General features: G+C 42.5%; 2 protein-coding genes across 5 annotated transcripts; one reads left to right on the top strand and one right to left on the bottom strand.

Moving 5' to 3' along the window:
* Positions 1–37: 37 nt before the first annotated feature.
* Positions 38–18920, bottom strand: LOC135500818 (beta-galactosidase-like). Of its 4 annotated transcripts, none has more exons than XM_064792472.1 (14): positions 18810–18920; positions 17279–17448; positions 15968–16121; positions 14710–14773; positions 13418–13512; positions 12919–13102; positions 5896–6073; positions 4843–4999; positions 4197–4271; positions 3444–3638; positions 2939–3076; positions 2246–2358; positions 1885–2011; positions 38–1405 (listed from the first exon to the last, which is right to left on the bottom strand). In XM_064792472.1, the coding sequence occupies exons 1-14, from the start codon at positions 18876–18878 to the stop codon at positions 1112–1114; spliced, it is 2013 nt and encodes a 670-aa protein (XP_064648542.1). In that variant the 5' UTR covers positions 18879–18920; the 3' UTR covers positions 38–1111. The 4 variants fall into 4 exon arrangements, with proteins under 4 accessions (XP_064648542.1, XP_064648543.1, XP_064648541.1 ...); XM_064792473.1 differs by having other exon boundaries at positions 18816–18920; XM_064792471.1 differs by lacking the exons at positions 13418–13512; positions 18810–18920 and adding exons at positions 14294–14388; positions 17999–18103.
* Positions 7484–12696, top strand: LOC135500819 (uncharacterized). The gene is made up of 2 exons (XM_064792474.1): positions 7484–7638; positions 9401–12696. Exon 2 carries the CDS (start codon positions 9419–9421, stop codon positions 11441–11443), a length of 2025 nt encoding a protein of 674 aa, XP_064648544.1. The 5' UTR covers positions 7484–7638; positions 9401–9418; the 3' UTR covers positions 11444–12696.
* Positions 18921–19696: the final 776 nt, after the last annotated feature.

The raw sequence follows: 19696 nt of genomic DNA, 5'->3' as shown, positions 1-19696 counted from the left end.
TCAGGGTGGTATCAAATTATGACCAAAAGACTAAAAATATTGTTTATCAATTATTTTATTATCAATATATTAGTGCACATTTGTTCTCCTTACAAAAATGACGTAGAAGCAAATATTGAAACACGTACATTAAACACCCATGGTGATGTAGCACAAGAATGTATTAACATTGTAATAAAGCTGATTTAAATGTGTGTAACCTAAGAAACCAGCTGATATAATGATGATGATGCCAAGCCATTTAAAGAGTAAGTAGACTGGAACTGCACTGTTTTTCACTACAGTAATGCAGCAAGAATTGAAAACCTCTCAGAAACTTCCGAGCGGATTTCTGGGTGGACATGGACCCATTTATGTTGTGCTGGCCATTCCTGCCAAAAAACACCTGCACTGCGTCCACGGAGACCACCATTCATATCATGTGACATCACAAGACGACCTGTGACGTCATAACTACCTCTGTTGCAGTGGTGTAAATCATTTTCCTAAGTGGCCAAATTGTCGTGACACTAGGACGTCTTTCTGGGATATGACATGGTACGACGTCTTTTTTCTTTGGCGCCAAGACATTTGTCCCTCGCACAGCTGATTCTAATGCCCAATATAGTTCATGTGGCAGTGTTTCTGCACAGAAATGTGGTCAGTTGTGGTTTATCTTCCTCGTGAATTGTATTTTCAACATTATTAAAAATGTGATCTACTGACTCTTTAAATGTGAGTCAACTGAATGTGTGTAACCCAATCAGCTGCAAGGATGATGCTGTACAAGCTGTTTAAAGGTACAGTGCCTCAGTTGAAGACAATTTTCACTTTCGGAATTATACTATCAGTGACAGAAAGGTTATATGCAAAAGGAATGTTCAATGCATGGAAATTTTGCTCGATCAACATTTAACACAGATACAAAAGTACCGAGTCTTTAAGACCAATGATCAAGCTGTTAGTGGAAGAATACAGTAAAAAAAACCATTAAAAAAAAGTACCCTGACCCCTTCCCCACATCATCTTTCGTGCCTTTCCTAAGAGCATTTCAACAGCCTTTCCTCCACTGAATCACAAACATATTTCAATAACAACCAAACCGCAATTGTGCAATTTGTTCTCTCATCAATTAAGCACCAGGCCGCACCACTTTCCTTTTTATCCAATCATATCGAGCATCACGTTCCATTTTCTCAACAATCGTGGAATTAAACGCAGACTTTCCATTCAAAATCGGCGAATCGACAAACTCGACCATACAAGACTGACCAGCAGTACACGGCGCTTTCTCAAGCTCGAAAAACATCACGTGGTTCTTGGCTGGGTACGGTTTGAGGAAGCTGGAAGGCACATACAGAGTTATCTGGGGGCCTTTCACCGGCCAGTAGCGTCCAAGGTTGTGGCCGTTAACGAAAGCTTGACCCTGGAAGATGAGATATAAAGTACAGTGGAACCTCCCTTAGCGGACACCTCTCTATTAAGAACAACCTGTCAATTAAGGACACTTGGTTGTTTCCATTCAACTTTACCTCTCTAATCAGGACACCTCTCTATTAAGGACAGCACTTGTCAGTTCCGAGGGTGTCCTTAATAGAGAGGTTCTACTTTATATAGAGTACATACAAAATTATACTTTTTCTCTTCTTTTTCTTCTGTATTTTCAATCATATGAGTTATTGTGCAAAGTGCCCCAGCCATCAGCCAAATTGGCTATTCACCCAAAGTTGGGGATTCAACTTATGAGAGTCGGGGAGCTTTCACAAGCCAATCGGCCTGCACGCTGCATTTTTAAGGTTCCAATCGACTCCAGAGTTTTCCCCCCTCCAGGCCATCTAATGATACCAACCAGTCAAAGTTGACACCAATTCCCCCCCCCCCCCCCCCAAGTTTATAAGACGTTACCTTGGTCCAGCCAGACGTTTTCAGGAATGTATCAGCAGGGGGCGTCATTGACTTGTCGACGAGGAAGGATCCGACGTACAGGGATGGAGTCACCAGCGATGTGTCAAACGACATCCTAGGGAAATGTCTGAAAGAAAATAGGATACTTTATGTGTGGTACTAAATAACACCGTGTGATAGATTTCATTTACCTTATTTCATAGATGGATATCGTCGTTTACAAAATGACGTCATTTCGACGTCACGCATCACTTATGATTCTCCGTGCGCGCGTGATCTTTCCTCTCAAATTCAATTACAAATATTAGATTTTAACGTAGTCCTTAAAAACCCTGCATCGTGGAGCAATAGGCCCACTCACCTAAATCTAAGAGTTTGGTCACCAGTATGTCCAGCAGCCTTCACCAGATTGATTGGATAGTTGTACCAGCCGGTGATGAGATCTTTATTGACGGTCACATTAGAGATCAAACCCTGGAAGTATATAACAAAGTATTTGACTCATTCTGATAAGATTATATCAACCTGTACGTCTGAAATGGACATCTCCCAAAAACGTCACAAACGACTTGCCTCTCGGAGGTTCTGGTTTCAAACCCTGAGCGGTAAGTTTCCCATATCATCATCAAGGATAAACAGTCTTCTGAATATAACAGAGGAAGAACACCAAGGTCCAACCAGGGTTTGAACCCCAGACCTTTTGCTTACAAGGTGATCCATCTACCAACTGATCTAAAGGAAAATCCCTCTAGCCTGGGCTAGGAGAAATGATGCCAACACTACCTTCAGTTTAAAATGGCATAATAGCATACAAGCAATTTAAATTCCTGATTCCTGCAATGTAAATTGCATGCGACGATATGCTGCTCATCTGCGGTGGCAATCGCAGGTACTGGCAACAAAAATCTATTATCACAGCAAACTGCTGTCAATATAAAACCCAGCGATCACTAGTTTTTCCTGCAGACAAGAGATCTTTTTGTTGCACATATGAACTACTAAAATCGCAGGATGCAATGACAAAAATTGCTCCTCTGCGCAGCGCTTTACTTACCTTGATCTGTCCGAGCATGCCCTTGCCAAAGTTAACCCTCCCCTGGTTTTCGACCAAAATGTCCATGAAATCATTGGCTTTTGCAGTGAAGTTTTTCAACACTGTGACGTCCCCGACTTGGAGCACACCTTGGGGAACCTGAAGGACAAAGTGTCAAAGTAAGTTACTGTACAAATTTATTTTGGCAAGTCACAAATATTTCTTTCAAGTGTTCCAAATTCAACACTTTCATTTTGACCAATTTCAAAATTTCTGTCAGTTTTCCCAATGAAAAAATACTGAAAATTACGAAGATGATGTACACCACTGCGACAGAGGTAGTCATGACGTCGAATGTCGTCTTGTGATGTCACATGATGTGAATGGTGGTCTCCGCGGGTGCAGTGCAGGTGTTTTTTGACAGGAATAGCTACAGCCAACCATGCTGAAGAGCATCTAGGGTGCCAGCGCAGCATGTTTACACATTCTCCTGACGTCAGCAGATATCCATCTATCAAAAACGTACCGAATTCAGCATCACATAGCCTCTGTCACGTATGCCAGGAACACTCAGATTGGCGTTCGTATAACTCTTGGTCAGCCGAACTCTGTAGTAAACAAAGCCGTAATACTGTAACAGCCTCTCCATGTTGATGGGGTACGTCGACTTTGTGGGGCCAGCGGGACTAACTTGCCACAGCGTGTCCAAGATGGTGGACGACTGAAAAAGAATGTCATAATTGATTCATGGATAATCGGAATCTTGAAGATGTCAAAAAACTTGGTCATGATGATTTCCCACCAGGAATCGAAGCTATCGGAAGAATTCCAGATCAGTTGTGAGGAGCTGAATCTGGCTGCAGATTCGGGCTAAAACTTGGTCAACGGTCATCATACTGACCAATATGCCCAGCGCCTTTTGGCCTTTTGGCGGAGGGGGGAGAGTCCACGCAAGCTACTTATGATTCTCACTTGGTGCGATCTCTTGCTTGCCCTGGCAAAGGAACCAGATACAAGGAACCTCGGTTAAAGTCTCATTCGAAGGACAATAAAGAGCCGGGAATTGTTAGTTCCTTAAATTCACGTGGTTCATCCAGAATACAAATCCTGGGTTCTCCACAGGATCAAACAAGGGCCCTATTGCGTGGTAGCCCGCAGTGCTAACCACTAAGCTGTTAGGCTTCCTATTCACCTCTGTTCAAATGATGAAGGCCGCCATCTGTTGTAGCTGAAGGATGCTGCTGCAAGATAGAAGGTTCCAGAGTTCTAGAATACTTACAAATTTCAATGGCACTTTTCCATAGGCAAACTTGGTGGTATTAGCAGGTATGGACATATTAGGTAGAGGATGATACTGAAATTAGACCAGAGAATATCTCATCATCATCATCGTCATTATTACCAGAGTCGTAACTGGTAAAATAGATTTTTGCCGGATGTGTGGAGTCGACTAGAGGCTACTGTCAACCTATGTGGGATCTTTTACCTGCTGTGGCTTAGACACTCAGGTACAAGGAAGTCTCATCTGAAGAACCCTCAAATATGCATACATTGTGCGTGAAGAGCCTGGAATTTTAGTTCCATGAAAAACCAACATCGGTTCATCCAGAAATACAACCCTGGGTTCTCCCCGTGATCAAACCTGGCCCCTATTCCATGGCACCCAGCAGCGTTAACCACAAGGCTATGAGGCTCCTCATTTTCAAAATGAAGGGATTTAAAAAAATAATCACAGCAAGCAAAAAAGGTTTTAAATCCACCGACAAAAAAGTTCTGCATGTACAAATGTTTTAAAGATGATTTTTCCGCCAGGACACAGTCACAAAATATAAACAACTCGTGTGACGTTGTCGACAGTCACGAACTGATAGACAACCAATCAAAACATATTTCCCAAGATTCCTGATTCAATCATGTGACCTTACTTTTCCTATCGTTTCCCTCAGCACCATGTATTTGAACGTCGTATCCCCAGCCTCCGATATCGGCGCGTCGTAATCGTAACTCGTAACGACAGGTTTATATGGGCAGCACTCTGCTCCATTCATGTAAGCAAAGTTCGTGCCGCCATGGAACATATAACTGCAATACAAGTATATCATATGCGACCCACCACGACAAAATGACTCGCATGCCGCACAGAAGATGAGCCTAAAATGACACCAGGACATAATCGAAGAAATTGATGTACTCAGATGTCACAAAAGGCAGACAACAGTGAAATGAACAACCAGTCCGTCTCAACCTGTCTAGTTCGGAGCGACATGCGACTTTTTTGTCGTGGTGGGTCACATATAACACTGTCAGCGCCATCTGACGTAGATATACGTCACATTTTTGGCCCAAAATACCCTGACGTACGTCTACGTCACATTTTTTACCAAAAGTACCTTTACGTAGATCTATGCCATATTTTTGGCCAAAATACCCCCTCCAGCTTCTAATTAATTCTCTGAAGGCTTCAGTGTTAAAATAACACAAACGGTCTCTTCAGGGTGATGGCGGAACTTACTCATTCAAGGCGTGATGAAGGTTTTCACGTGCCACTATGGTTAGGCACCCATTGGGTTTATTGGCCTTTGCTGAAATTGAAAACAACTGATACCCCACAATCCTGACCCCCAATTCTTTGACACCGCTAGACTGCTCCTCAAGCTAGTATGTGGGATATTAGCTACATACATGTACACAAGCCACAGGCCGGGGGAAGGGATCCAAATTGGTACAAATGAAATGGTGACTTCAGACAGGGACCTATCAAATAGCTTTTTTTGTATCAGCAATGTGGAACAGCATTATTGGAAAGTGGGCCGCCCCACTCATCAAACCAGGCCGGGTAATACTCAAACACTTACATGTTAACACTAGCTCCTACTTTCAGCTTATTGTCCAATGTCTTATCAACCGGCCCTACAGCGGTATTGGCATGTGGGCCGCCCCACTCATCAAACCAGGCCGGATAATACTCTAACACTTACATGTTAACACTAGCTCCTACTTTCAGCATATCGTCCAATGTCTTATTAACCGGCCCTACAGCGGTATTGGCATGTGGGCCACCCCACTCATCAAACCAGGCCGGATAATACTCAGAGTTCACCAAGGGACCTTTGTTGAAGTCTTGCTCCACTTTTAGAGATCCATTGACGTCTGAAGCTGAAAAGAATAAAGACGAAAAAGTGAGATCAAGTGAACTGGATATGAGGGGGGGGGAATGGGGGTACCCGCTGGCATTAGAAAACATGCTTTAGTCCAGTTCGCAATTCTATTTCAGCCACATCCCGAGTCCCGTTTAAATTGAAATTGTTGACAGTATTCTGATGAAACTATGCGTGTAAAGTATTTTTTGGCAAAAATACACATTCATGCCGGGATAAAAATGGCCTACAAATGTATCAAATCATGGTTGGGGTCGTTTTAGAAAACTACAAGTCCAACAAACCACAAGGGGTAAGTGTTTTGGTCATCCCGATAATAAGATGTTAAATGAAAAATCCTGATTCCTGTTTGGCATATTCTGCACATTTCATTTCCCGACTTTCTCCATCCATCCCGATTTTCTCGTCAAAGTTTTCCTCTATCCCTAAACCTGACATTCATGGAATCCCTGTATCCTGAGAGTGACCATTCCCCCTTAAACGTGTTCGCCGATGACTTGATTCTGCACTGAACATTTTGATGGCGTTGCCTTAAAGGCCTATGCCCTTAGTTAAAAAGTTGAAATTTGTAATTTGATTAGGGTACTATTAACATCAATTTATCTGGTTATGGAGCAACTGTTTTCGCAGGAACCTTTGATTTATGTGAAGTCAGTACCTTACTATATATCATGATAGCTTACACAAGTCTATATTATGTGCCAGCTCAACATTTTCAGGACACTCCCCTTTAAAGAATGTCAGCTTAATATTTTCAGGACACTCCCCTTTAAAGAATTCCAGCTTAGCATTTTCGGGACACTCCCCTTTAAAGAATTCCATGACTACATGTACCTTCAAGTACAATACTGCACACTATATTTCAAAGCTCAATTCTGTTTGTGAAATCTCAACCACCATTATCGATAAATACATAGGTGATGAGTGCCCTTTTGTTGCATGTCCTAGATAATTTTAACAAATCTTTGTCATATTTCGAGGAAATCATTCCCCGAATCCATTCAGAGAACTGGTTCAATAGCTTTGGCCAATCTTAACAACCAGCCCCAACAACTATCAACAGCAAATGGAAAGGCCTTTTCAGGACACTCCCCTTTAGAGAATGTCATCGCGGCATTTTCAGGACACTCCCCTTTCCCCTTTAAAGAACTCTACGACTACCTTCAAGAACAATAGGCTACTACACATTTTTGTATGTGAAATCTCAAGAAAACCACCATTGTCGATAAATACATAGGCTATCGATTAATACGTAGGTAATGAGCGTATTGCATTGTGCAACCCAGATGACCTCAATAAATCCTTGTCATATTTCGAGGAAATCATTCCCCGAATCCATTCAGAGAACTGTTTCAATAGTTTCGGCCAATCTTAACAAACAGCCCCAACAACTATCAACAGTAAATGGAAAGGACACCATAGAAGAGGAATATGCAACTAGAATATGGCCATATTAAAAGTTGCTGCCCAAATGAGATTTATGCGACAAAGCCAGGTCTTCAAGACTTAATCTTGTTTCGTCAGAACTGAGGAATGAGATCAGGCCTTGGCATATAGAGAAAGGTATGGTACTATAAGCTTTTTCAATAGTAGATTGGGGAGGTTGAGAGCAGCGACTTATCAAGGATCGGATAAAACTCTGTAGAAAGATGACAATTTTGTGTACATTTTCACTGTATACGTATACGGATCTGTGATAATTCCCTGATCTCAATCTCCCTAATGTCAATTTGCTTTTGGGCAGATATTCAAAAACTCCTTGGCCAATTTTTCTAAGTTTGGTCATTCTTAACCCTTTCACTGCCAGTGGGCATTTTGCTCAAGATAGATGAAATGGCCAGGGCCATTGTGCTCACCTCATGTGGAGGAAAGATGGATAAAGAGCATGGTATTGTGTCATGTAGTGTTAGGTTTGATGTAGGTCCAAGCAATTACAATTTCCCCAAAATGGCCAATTTACAGTACATTCGACCTCTGTGACCTTGAAAAGTAGGTCAAATCAAAGAAGACCCGGGTGACACATTGAATGGTTGTTAGAATTAGATCTACCTATGATATAAAATTGGTGCCAATCGGGCAAGTCATTACTAGGAATAATGGCATTTTGAAGAATTTAGGATTTGGCCCCCTCCCTGGAGGCCAAACGGCAAATCAGATCGCACCAAACTTCGGTACCTGAGATCACCTGACCAAGGGGTACATGTGTACTTAATTTGTGATCAATAGTCATTGCAGTTAAGAAACGTGCCATAGTTACGGCCTGACGGCGAATTTATGCCATTTGACCTCTGTGACCTTGACAAGAAGGTCAAATTAAAAACCTGTGTGACATATACTGTATGGTGGTTAGATGTACCCATGATATCAAATTGGTGGCAATCGGGCAAGAAGTTAAGGAATAATCACATTTTTAAGGTTTTTAGATTTTGCCCCCTGGTGGTCAAGTGGTGAATCATATTGGACCAAACTTTGGTCCCTGAGATAACCTGACTAAGGGGTAAATGTGTACCAAATTTGGTATCAATAGTCATTGCAGTTTAGAAACGTGCCATCGTTACATCCTAACGGCCAATTTACACCATTTGACCTCTGTGACCTTGAAAAGGAGGTCAAATCAAAAACCCGGAGGATATATGATGCACCTTTGCTAGAAGTACCTACCATATTTTTTTCAAAATTTCCCGACTACTATTAAGGGAGATATTGCATATTTTCACTTTTAACGTTTGGCCCCCTGGTGGCCAAACCATGAAACGAATCGGACCGAAACTTAGTCTCCAAGGTGTCGTTACATAAGGGTACATGTGTACCAAGTTTCAACTCAATAGCTCTAACAGTTACGAAACGTGCCCTGCTAACGGACGACGGACGACGACGACGACGACGACGACGACGACGACGACGACGACGGACGACGGACGCCACGGTATGGGATAAGCTCACCTCTGCTAAGAGGTGAGCTAAAAATGTGTCATTTGAAATGTTACTGGTATTTAGATGAAAGCACTCAGTGAGAGCTTTCTTAAATGAATACCCATGTTATTGGTTTAGGTGATCTTCGGTGAGCTAAAAAGGCTGCCACCGCTGGGTAGATTAATACTTCTCACCCCACTGAAACGGGTGTGGATCGAAGCTGCTCATAGGCAGCCCCAGCCAATAAAGGACTATAACAAATTTCCATGGACACAAGGTGCATACGCCTTCTATTAGAGCGGCCCATTACCCCATTACCCCATCCCCCCCTCCCCGAGGGCAGAAGGCCTTGAAGGACAAGGCCATGCGATTCAAGAAAATGGTCCTTAATACAAACTAACCTTTATTTCAGGTTTAGAGTTCATAACTGATGGCTTCAAAGGCTGCAGATAGTGCCAAAGTTTGCCTAGTTTGCTTCGAGACCAGACCACTCAAGATTGCCGGAAGATGCAAGCATAGCTTCTGTACTGAATGCCTGACAAATGCTATACAGAGACATGATGGTGATGTGTTCAGCTGTCCTTCGTGTCATGCAGACTGCCCACGTCCTTGGAATGGTGTCGAGGGGCTGGTTGGCTACACAGGAGAGGAGGTGGCTGCTGAGGATCTAGGCTTCATGGTGGAGCAGGACAGGAAGGAGAAAGGTGTAAATGCTCCAAGGCATGAGAAGAGGGATGGAGGAAAATTTCAGCCGGCTGTGCTTGACGTGCGGTGTATGATATGTCAACACAAGAAAAGGGAAGTTCAAGCAGTGAACTTATGTGTTGAATGCAAGAACCTTTATATTTGTGGAGACTGCACTGAAGTTCATGGGAAGAACAAGGCAACAAAGGGACATTCTGTAATACCTTTGCAGCTTGAGAGGCCAAAACAAGAAGCTGTCTGCGTAAAGCACAACTCCCCTTTGGATAGCTACTGCACCGAATGCAAACAAGCTGTGTGTATGGTGTGTGTGATGCTCGAGCATGGGGATCACACCTTGGAAAAGATCGGGGAAATTGTGGACGCAAAGGTCGAGGGATTGAAAGTTGTTCTGAAAGAGAGAGAGGAAAGGCTAGGGAAACTGCAGATGGTAGAAAAGGAGCTGGTTTTCTTGACAAGAATTGCTCCAGTGGTTGACAAGCAGGATATCCTGATCAAAGAAATCGAGGATCATGCCCAGAAGTGTATCGAGAAGATTGTTAAGTGGAAAGAAGACTTGAAAGAAAAAGTCAAAGCGGACTACCTAATCATCCATGACATTCCCGTATGCCTGAAAAAGGTGTCAGAGACGGTTCAGAAGATGCAGGCGCCCATCCAGAGAGCAGGGCAGCTACTTTCTGAGACTGAACATCAACCAGTGTACCTTGACAGACTGATTGCACTGCAGCAGGACCTGGAAGCTCTTGCCGAAACAGGGAACAATGTTCAAGGCGAAGGATACACTGCCGAACTCCGAGAGCTACACAATCAAGATTGTCGTTTCATGCCAGAGGCAATAGACTCATTAGGAAAGATTGACAAAACCCAAGCCAGGCAGGAAGAGGATGAACTGGAAATTATCTATAAGGATACCATGGTGGAAGATGACAAAGAGAAGTTCATTCCCTGCGTAGCAAACCTGGGCCAGAGGTTTGCTGTTGCTCATCCAACGACAGAGGGAGAACCATCGAATGCAGTGGACATATACCAATTCCCAGGCGAACTGAAACACACTTTCAAAGATCATGTGCCTCCTTTGTATGACGTATCTGCAACTCCGGACGGAAAACTTGCCATGCTTTCAGATGGGACAGGGGACACTAGCCGCTGCGTCAAGCTGTTTGATTCACAGACTGGCTACATTAGCTCAACTTGTGACTTTGACATAGCCAAACCATTATCACTTGGAGTTACCCTGCAACATCAGTACGTCATCCTCGGTGATAATGAGCATGGAGAGAGGCAGATCACTGTTGTTGATAAGGAAGGCTGTGTGGAACATACACACGTGATTGACGAGGAAATTCATAAGAAATTAATCGAGCCCAGCAGGATAACATGTGGAGGAAAGTGCAACTTTGTCATTGGGAAATTGTGTGCCCATGCTTTTGAGATTAGTGACACAGGAATTCATGGCCTCTCATGGGTTATTACTTGTGCTCACCCTGATGACATCAAGAGTTTTGATATCTCGGCAAGTATGTGGGATGATTTATCTGTAGCAGGCAATTATAAGAAAATGTTTGTCTTACAAATCTTGGAAATGAATGAGGGGAAATTAAGTCCGACATGGAGACATAAAACCCTAAATCTGGACATGGCTTCAGTGGCTGACAGGGAGGAGACAAGAGTTTCCATAAGAGATTCTCACATTGTCATGTCCAAGGGTCGAACAATCAGGGTCTGCAAAATATACCAAGGCCGCTCTAACTAGTGAGGTCATTACAGATGGATTTCCGACTCTGACTTTGAGACTGAATTACAATCATCTCCAGACACCTTCAATTATAAACAAATTTGAAGAATGGCTTCACAGTGACAAACCACTTTAAAATACTTGCATAAGAACATCCCAACAATATAGTTGATCTGTTTGTCGCACGTCGCAGCGATTATAATTGCAGAAAGACTTGAAGAAGATTTCACAATGACAAATCACTTTTACTTGCATAAGAACATCCAAACATTTTAATTGATCTTTTTATCGCATATTTCCGTGACTGATTATAATTGCAGGTCACAGTGACAAAAATTGCTTCTCTGCAAGGTGCTTTAGGCTCCCTTATGTATTGTGCGTCTAATAGTTGTCACTTTATTGCATTCAAGAGTAGGCCCTATCTCTCTTTATGTGTTAGCTTAATAGTCTTTAGCCTACTGACCCATTACTGCAGTTGTCCAAACCCTCCTTTATGTAAATAATAATACACTTTCATGATTGTATAGCTTTTATGCCTGATAAGGCCCATTTCATATCATTTCATCGTCACAACACACCAGGGGGATGTCCGTGACAGTTAGCATTGGCGTGAGTGACCAATTGTCCACAGTTAGCATTTGGTGGTAGTTGCAGGGGTCCAATTGTGACCCTCTGGCAAAAGGAGGCGGAAGTCGCATTTAGGGAAAAGGGAGAAAAAGGGAGAAAAGGGGAGAAAAGGGGAGAAAAGTTGAAAAATGATTTTTGGACTTTCTTGAGTCATTTAATCAACTATGTCTATAAGTTGCACTTTCAAATGCTTATCCATAAATAACCTATTTTCGGACAAGGATTTCTCAACGTTTCATTCTAGAGACTGATATATTCTGAAGTCCTTTTCCTCAGCCCATCCTAGAGAGATCCTCATGTATCACACACCATTTTAAAGATAGCGTTGTGCAAAATAACTCGGTACCAATCACTCATTTTCAAGATTTTTAGCCAACAGCCTCATTTTGCCAGAGTGGGTCACAATTTAGGTCTCTTTTGTGACCAGGTCTCAATGTTCATGGTGCTGGGATGATGTCTAAATGATGTTGCATGTCAATAAATAGCTAGGATGTTGGTTTATAGGTCAATAACAGGTTTGTAGCAATAACGTTGCTTTCTTATGCCTAAACTTCACGGAGGGTTATAAACTGTTAGGTGGCCCGGCCCCCCATATTTTATGTTGGGTTTTGCGGCAGACTCACTTTGGGAAATAAAAATAACGAAAACTTATATCATTTAGAATATAACCCTTGCAACTAAAACGTTTTGATGTGTTATTTCAACCATGTCACAAACTTTCCTATGACTGAACGTCCTAAATGTCTCATGATAATGAAATGGCCTATTCAGAGGCAATGGTGGCCAACACAAGCAGGGACGGAACAACCGTAGATATAATAGAGTTCCGGTATTTCGCAAGGAGAATGGACACAAGCAATACTCACTGATTCCAAAGTCAACTGTCGCATACATGAAATCCTTAACGGAGCCACACTTGAGGTAACCCTGGCCGTCTCCGTCTGTGGTAAACAGGACGATATCGTGCCCCATATACTCTCTAAACTGGAGGTACATTCTGTTCATGTAGTCGTGGTCACAGGCGTACCAGGAGCCATACTCGTTCTCAACCTGTCGAGAAAGAACAAAAAATGAAACGCCGGGTTTTGCATTTTTTTGGACTTCTTCAAGGATATAATGACACAATACAGCGGACGAAATCAGGCAATTAGTTGGTAAAGATACATTAGTTGGCAATTAGTTGGTAAGTTGTGATTCTGAAGCAATGCTAAGTTTGCATATGTTTCCAAATAGCGAAATAAAACCAAACATTACCCGGTAAGATTGTGATAAAGGGTGACGCCATTTGGTTTACTTTGGCAGCAATTTCAACAAAAACAAGAGGCCCAAGAGCCTTGTGCTCAGCTGAGCTAATAACTGACGTACCTGCACCATGATAATTGGTCCGTTTCCCTGATAAAACCACGGGTAGATGATGCGCCCGAGGGTCATGATCCAACGCAGTGCGTTCCTCATATATACTACAATGACACGAGAGATGGAGGTGTTCAAATGACCGGGTTTTTGATCGGGATGGGACCAAAGATTATGGGCACGTACACCAAGCTCTGGGGGCAACAAGACTAGGTCTAGTTTAAAGGGTTGATAACTTGTTCAAATTGCAACGAACAGATGCATACATGTCTTCCACGTCATATTTTTTGTCACAACTGAGATTTGAACAGGCCTACAATGTTTAGGCTCGCCAGCTGAGAGTCTAAAGCCTGCACAACACTAGTAAACTTTGTGTTTGGATCTGTTTGACACAAAAAGGTTGCATGGGTTGGGTAATATGGAAATCAAATACAGTGGAACCTCTCCACTAAGGACACCCTCGGGACTGACAAGTGCTGTCCTTAATAGAGAGGTGTCCTGATTAGAGAGGTCAAATTTGAATGGAAACAACCAATTTGGGACCAAAACTAGTGTCCTTTGAGAGGTGTCCGCTAAGGGAGGTTCTACTGTAGTTCTTTTGTGGGATGTATCCCTTCTACAGCTTCTAGTTTACTCACTGGTCTACACCGGTGTTGATTTTCTTGACCCAAGTTATCTGTTACAAAGGTCAATCAAGCCCTGTTAACTAGACATAGTTTTTATGCACACCCAGATGTTATGATGGACTAAAGCCATTCAGACACCTGCAACTTTTCTAAAACATTTCTGCAGGAAAACGTTCTGAAAGTGTTTCAGAACTAGTTATATTGCAACTGAATGTTTTAGAAATGTTACACACATGAAAATGAACTCAGATGCAACGAATACCTGTATCATGATAACGGGACCACCATTCGCGTAAATGTGGGGCTGTATGTAATGACTCAGCTTCTCTGTGTATCTGTACACGTGCATCATGAAGGCTAGAATGAGGAAGCAGAAGGGAGAAACTCCTATTAAGGACACCCTCTGGACTGAAAAGTGCTGTCCTTAATAGAGAGGTGTCCTGATTAGAGAGGTCAAATTGAATGGAAAGAACCAATTTGGGACCAAATCAAGTGTCCTTAATAGAGAGGTGTCCGCTAAGGGAGGTTCCACTGTAGTGTGTCATTAATAGCTGCTGTGCATTTTGACAGCAGCAGTTATACCTGTAATCAGGTAACCATCACGATTATTCTTAACCTTCTGGTCACAAGTCCGATGCCATCTGGTCTCCCACCCCACTTCACATGTAAGTTACTTACCTGGGTCGTCCGTTCTGAGTTTGACGTCCACATCATCCTTCAAGAGCCAGGCCGGAATGCCACCCTACGAGAAAAGGATTACTACCAGTAAACAAACCATTAGAGTCCTGAGGCCGGTTTCATCCAGGTTCTAATGTTAATGGTACCATTATCTTCTGGTTCTGTTCAATTCATCTCAGTTACACAAATAATGTTGGAGACAAATGGCAAAGAGGACGATGATAGACATGCCGGGTGGATGCTGGCCGGAATGCCTCCCTACGAGAAAAGGATTACTACCAGTAAACAAACCATTAGAGTCCTGAGGCCGGTTTCATCCAGGTTCTAATGTTAATGGTACCATTATCTTCTGGTTCTGTTCAATTTGTCTCAGTTACACAAATAATGTTGGAGACAAATGGCAAAGAGGACGATGATAGACATGCCGGGTGGATGCTTGCCGGAATGCCTCCCTACGAGAAAAGGATTACTACCAGTAAACAAACCATTAGAGTCCTGAGGCCGGTTTCATCCAGGTTCTAATGTTAATGGTACCATTATCTTCTGGTTCTGTTCAATTTGTCTCAGTTACACAAATAATGTTGGAGACAAATGGCAAAGAGGACGATGCCAGACATGCCGGGTGGATACTGTAGCCCGAGATGCAGAGGCAGAGAGCGCTGGAGTTGCATGAGAGGTATTGACACAGACGGCTCAGGACCGTAACGCCTGGAGGGATATGGGGGCAGAGTTGACAGAGAAATGAGGTGGCAGCGGTAGCGCAGTGGAAGGGAGTCGGCCTCATGATCAGGAGGTCGTGGGTTCGACTCCCAGCCGAGTCACTGCTTAGTTCCCCTACTGGTCGAGTTCAAGTGAGCGCCTTCTGGTTGCTCCTTGAAACCCCTGATTGATTTCTGTGGAGACCGGGGTAATAATATGATATCCCAAAGCACTTTGAGCGAGAACTATAGTGTCACGGAATAGCGCTATATAAAAGACTCATTATTATTATTATTATTATTATTATTTAATTGTCAACTTGCAGGAGTGAGCGACTGATAGTCAATACCCCAATGGTGAATTTTCATGTGCAATCAAAAACCATGGAATAGTATCGTGTATCCTTACCATAAGTACAGTAAAACCAGAAATATTCAAGTGAATTTGAATTTGAATTTCACATTTTTTGTATTTACCGATAATGCGATAACATATGGCAGAAGAATCCAAATTGCAACAAGCCACATAGACAATTCCGTACGAATTTCTGGTAACTTACAAATTCCCATTCAGCACACATGTACGGCCCCGCCCGGACGATTGCCAAGAGTCCCACGTCCCGAATGGTCTCAAGGAATCCGACGAGGTTTTTCTCAGGGGAAGAAAAGTCATAGATTCCTGGCGTTGGTTCGTGGAAGTTCCACGGGACGTAACTGAAATGGGAACACGAGAATTATCAAACATACATACATACACACAAATAGCATTTATATAGCGCAAAATCCAATTAGAAAAATTGCTCAGCTGCGCTTAACAAAAACACTGTTCAAATAGTTTGGTTTTTAATCTTCTTTTGAACTCGCTGACGGTGGAGCTGTTGCGGGTGTTAGTGTCCAGCGAGTTCCATAATTTGCTGGCATAAACTGTAAAGCTTCTGCCACCAAAAGTCTCAAGGCGATACCTGGGAGTCACCAACAATTCTTGGTTATCCGATCTCAGGGATCGCCCTGGGACATACGATGGCAGGATGTCCGAGATATATGATGGAGCCATGTTGTTTTTGGCTTTGAACACCATGAGTAAAACCTTGAAATCGATACGATATGGTATCGGAAGCCAGTGGAGAGTTCTCAAAACGGGTGTTATGTGCTCACGTAGTGGAGGCCTTGTAATTATCCTTGCTGCACGGCTCTGCACTAGTTGTAATTTGTGCAGGAGTTGCTCATTAACCCCAGCTAACAGACTATTTCCGTAGTCCAAACGAGACATCACCAGTGAGTGCACTAGCTCTTTCGTTGCTGCAGTTGTAAGGAGCTTACGAGCGCGACCAATATTGCGCAAGTGGTAAGTTCCAGATTTGACGATGTAGTTTATGTGTGATGCCATAGAAAGAGTTTTTAAAAAAACATGCTGGAAAACGCGATGGAAACGGACAAAAAATGTCATTTGCTGTTAGGGTACTGTCCCCCACAGAGAAGAGGCAGGAGAACTTCCTCCTTAACCCTTTCACGATCACAGGATTTTGCCAGTGTTTAGTAGTAGTACCCCTTGCCGCACCCGATTGGCTTGAGAAAAGTTTCCTTGTACAGGGTGGCCCAGAATTATTTTCCCTCACACAATGGATACACAATAGAATTCTATTGTGCAAAGGAAACCTTTCTGGGCCACCCTGTAGAATAGCTATGCTAATACACGGGACGAGGTCTTTATTGAATAGAGTGCAGTGCTGCCATCTTGTTTTTTCAGGTATAACCAACCAAAACATAATAGGGCCTGTGGTAAACAATAGAACAAGTGGAAAAAAAGTATCAAATGCATTGTAAGGTAGATTTAACAGTTTACATGGTATGAATAAATAAAAGAAACGTACAACTGAACAGCATTTAAACCCGCCGCTTTCATTTTCAACAGACGATCTTTCCAGTAATACGGTGGGACACGAGCATAATGCATGCTCCCCGCGACATAAGTAAACGGCTCCCCATCCTTGTAGAACTTCTGGCTGGCTGTGTCGATAGTGAAGGTGCGTGTTGCAGATGTCTGAAAAAGAAAGCAAACTGTCCGATATCAGTATAGTTCTTCCTTCTACACTGTATAACAGTAGGCCTACTCTCTCAAAGCACTTTACATTTACTTCTTAGCATAATCCCGAAACCTTTCTGTAAAAGACATGTTGTGAGTAAGAGTTGATGCCAACCATGAAGAAGAATTAGACAAGAAATGTGACCTTGCCGACGAGTGAATCAAAAACCCCAAACCAACCGTGGGTATGGCGACTGACGATAGGGTTACAGCATAATTCGTCACATCCTAAGACCTAAGAATTTGATACTGTCATGAATGCTGTTTTAAAGAAGAAGGAGAAGGAGACTAAACCTGTTTCACAGCCGAGGAGGTTCGGGAGACTTAGAGTTAGACCAAAAGATGGTGATAAAGGCAACAGATAGAGGATCTTCTTCTTCTGCAAACTCATTCACAGATGGACAGTCCTGTTCTGATCACGAAAGCCATCGTCTATCACAATTCATCCTAAAAACGAACTGATGCATGCAAAACCACTTCTTCTTCAAAGCAATAATACAATACAAACCTTCTCAGACCATAATGCCAATATCGCCAACAAAACAATCGAGACAATTTTAGCATGGAAATGATGTGATATGAAGGACTCCATCTTGTCAGCACAGTGAATAGGAGATCATATGACCAGTCACAAGATAAGACAACGATATGTACTCAAACATCTGTTCCGAGGCCTCATTTACATATATTAATTACTATGGGGCCATAAAACGGAACTATTTAAGATCATGTCATCAAATCAGCTGCATGTATGTAAACAAAGTATGGACATGGAAAATATTGAAATATGGGGGGGGGGGAACTGATTGGAGCTTCGCTTTGCCAGTTGGTACATTCCACATTTTAGCAGTCTCCCATCGTCTAAACTAAACCGTCTGAATTCGTTTAATTTCGACACTGTGCACTTCATGTGTGAAATGTATCGCCGCCACTTCCAGGCCAACTTCTTAAGACAAGTGCTGTATAGTGACCGAGTTGCTAAGTTGTAAAGATGTGAGAGCAATTTGATTAGTGGAGTAGGCCTAGATTTGTCAGCCTCATCCTGCGAAAAATCATCGGTTTATTTCACTCAGGGTCAGAAACATGTCCGACCACTGTGAGGGGAGGAGGATACGACTGACTCTGGATTTTCGAGGCTAGCTCTTATCTCCAATGCCTGCGATGATGGAGAGATGACATGATGATGGAGAGAGAGCAGCAGCCCAGACAAGAAACCCAGACTGGACTGAGAAATGAGAAAACATGTCAGCATTTCATCATTTCAGCTCAAATCACGACAACCAATCAGTGAATCGAAACTAAGGATGGTCTAAAGATACCTTTACATTCTCAGCTGTAGCTTGATCCAGCAATAATTGGCAGAAAATTGAGAAAATTATTGCAACCATTTCATTGGCGAGTTCACCATAGTTCGAAATACCAAGCGAGGGGGCTTGCCCGCGTTTGCCCTCTCTCCAAAAAACCATAGGTTGCGCTGCTTATTGTTTAAATCTATGAGAGACTACAAAACAGCTATCAAAAAACAAAAACGGTCTCACTACAATAAACTTATGTCGCAACTTGATAACCTATTTGAAAATAACCCTTCTCAGTATTGGGGTCTTCTTAATAAACTGAAGGGCGAAAGTGAGAATGGCGGGGAAGGCAAAAATAAAATGTCAAAAATTCCTCTAAATGAATGGGAAGATTATCTCCGTAAATTGAATGAAGTACCAGCTGACCTTATTAATCTAAATAAGTCCTTAGCTGACAAACTATCACTTCTCAAGTCGAATCCTGATACTGGAAGTGATATTCTGGACAAGGAAATCGGCACTGATGAAATTCTGTCCTGCCTAAAGTCTCTCAAAAACAATAAAGCTCACGGTCTGGACTGTATCTCCAACGAAATGCTAAAGCATAGCGCGACAAACATGTTACCTTGCTATCAGAAAATCTTTAACTTAGTTTTCTCTAGCTCTCACTACCCAAAACAATGGGGTGAAGGATATATTACTGCAATTCATAAGAGTGGAAGTGTAGTAGACCCCTCTAATTTTAGAGGGATTACTGTTATGAATACCTTAGGAAAAATGTATAACACCATATTAAATAATAGGCTAACAGAATTCTTGTCTGTAAATAGAATTATAAACCCAGCTCAAATTGGCTTCTCCAAGAAGTCGCGTACTTCTGACCATATGTTTGTGTTAAAAACCCTGATTGA

This window comes from Lineus longissimus, chromosome 16 (genome assembly GCF_910592395.1).
Source record: "Lineus longissimus chromosome 16, tnLinLong1.2, whole genome shotgun sequence".
NCBI lineage: Eukaryota > Metazoa > Nemertea > Pilidiophora > Heteronemertea > Lineidae > Lineus > Lineus longissimus.
The sequence above is the reverse complement of the archived record's forward strand: the minus strand, read 5'-3'. Positions and strand labels throughout refer to the sequence as shown.

What these genes read in the sequence shown, in the direction of transcription:
- LOC135500818 (XM_064792471.1), bottom strand. Translation starts at nt 18,082, where the DNA reads ATGGAGTCCTTCATATCACATCATTTCCATGCTAAAATTGTCTCGATT. An exon ending in GGTTTAAATGCTGTTCAGTT is followed by an intron (nt 16,122 to 17,278) that starts GTACGTTTCTTT and finishes TTCCCATTTCAG; the next exon opens with TTACGTCCCGTGGAACTTCC. An exon ending in AAACGTCTGGCTGGACCAAG is followed by an intron (nt 1,406 to 1,884) that starts GTAACGTCTTAT and finishes CTCATCTTCCAG; the next exon opens with GGTCAAGCTTTCGTTAACGG.
- LOC135500819 (XM_064792474.1), top strand. Translation starts at nt 9,419, where the DNA reads ATGGCTTCAAAGGCTGCAGATAGTGCCAAAGTTTGCCTAGTTTGCTTC.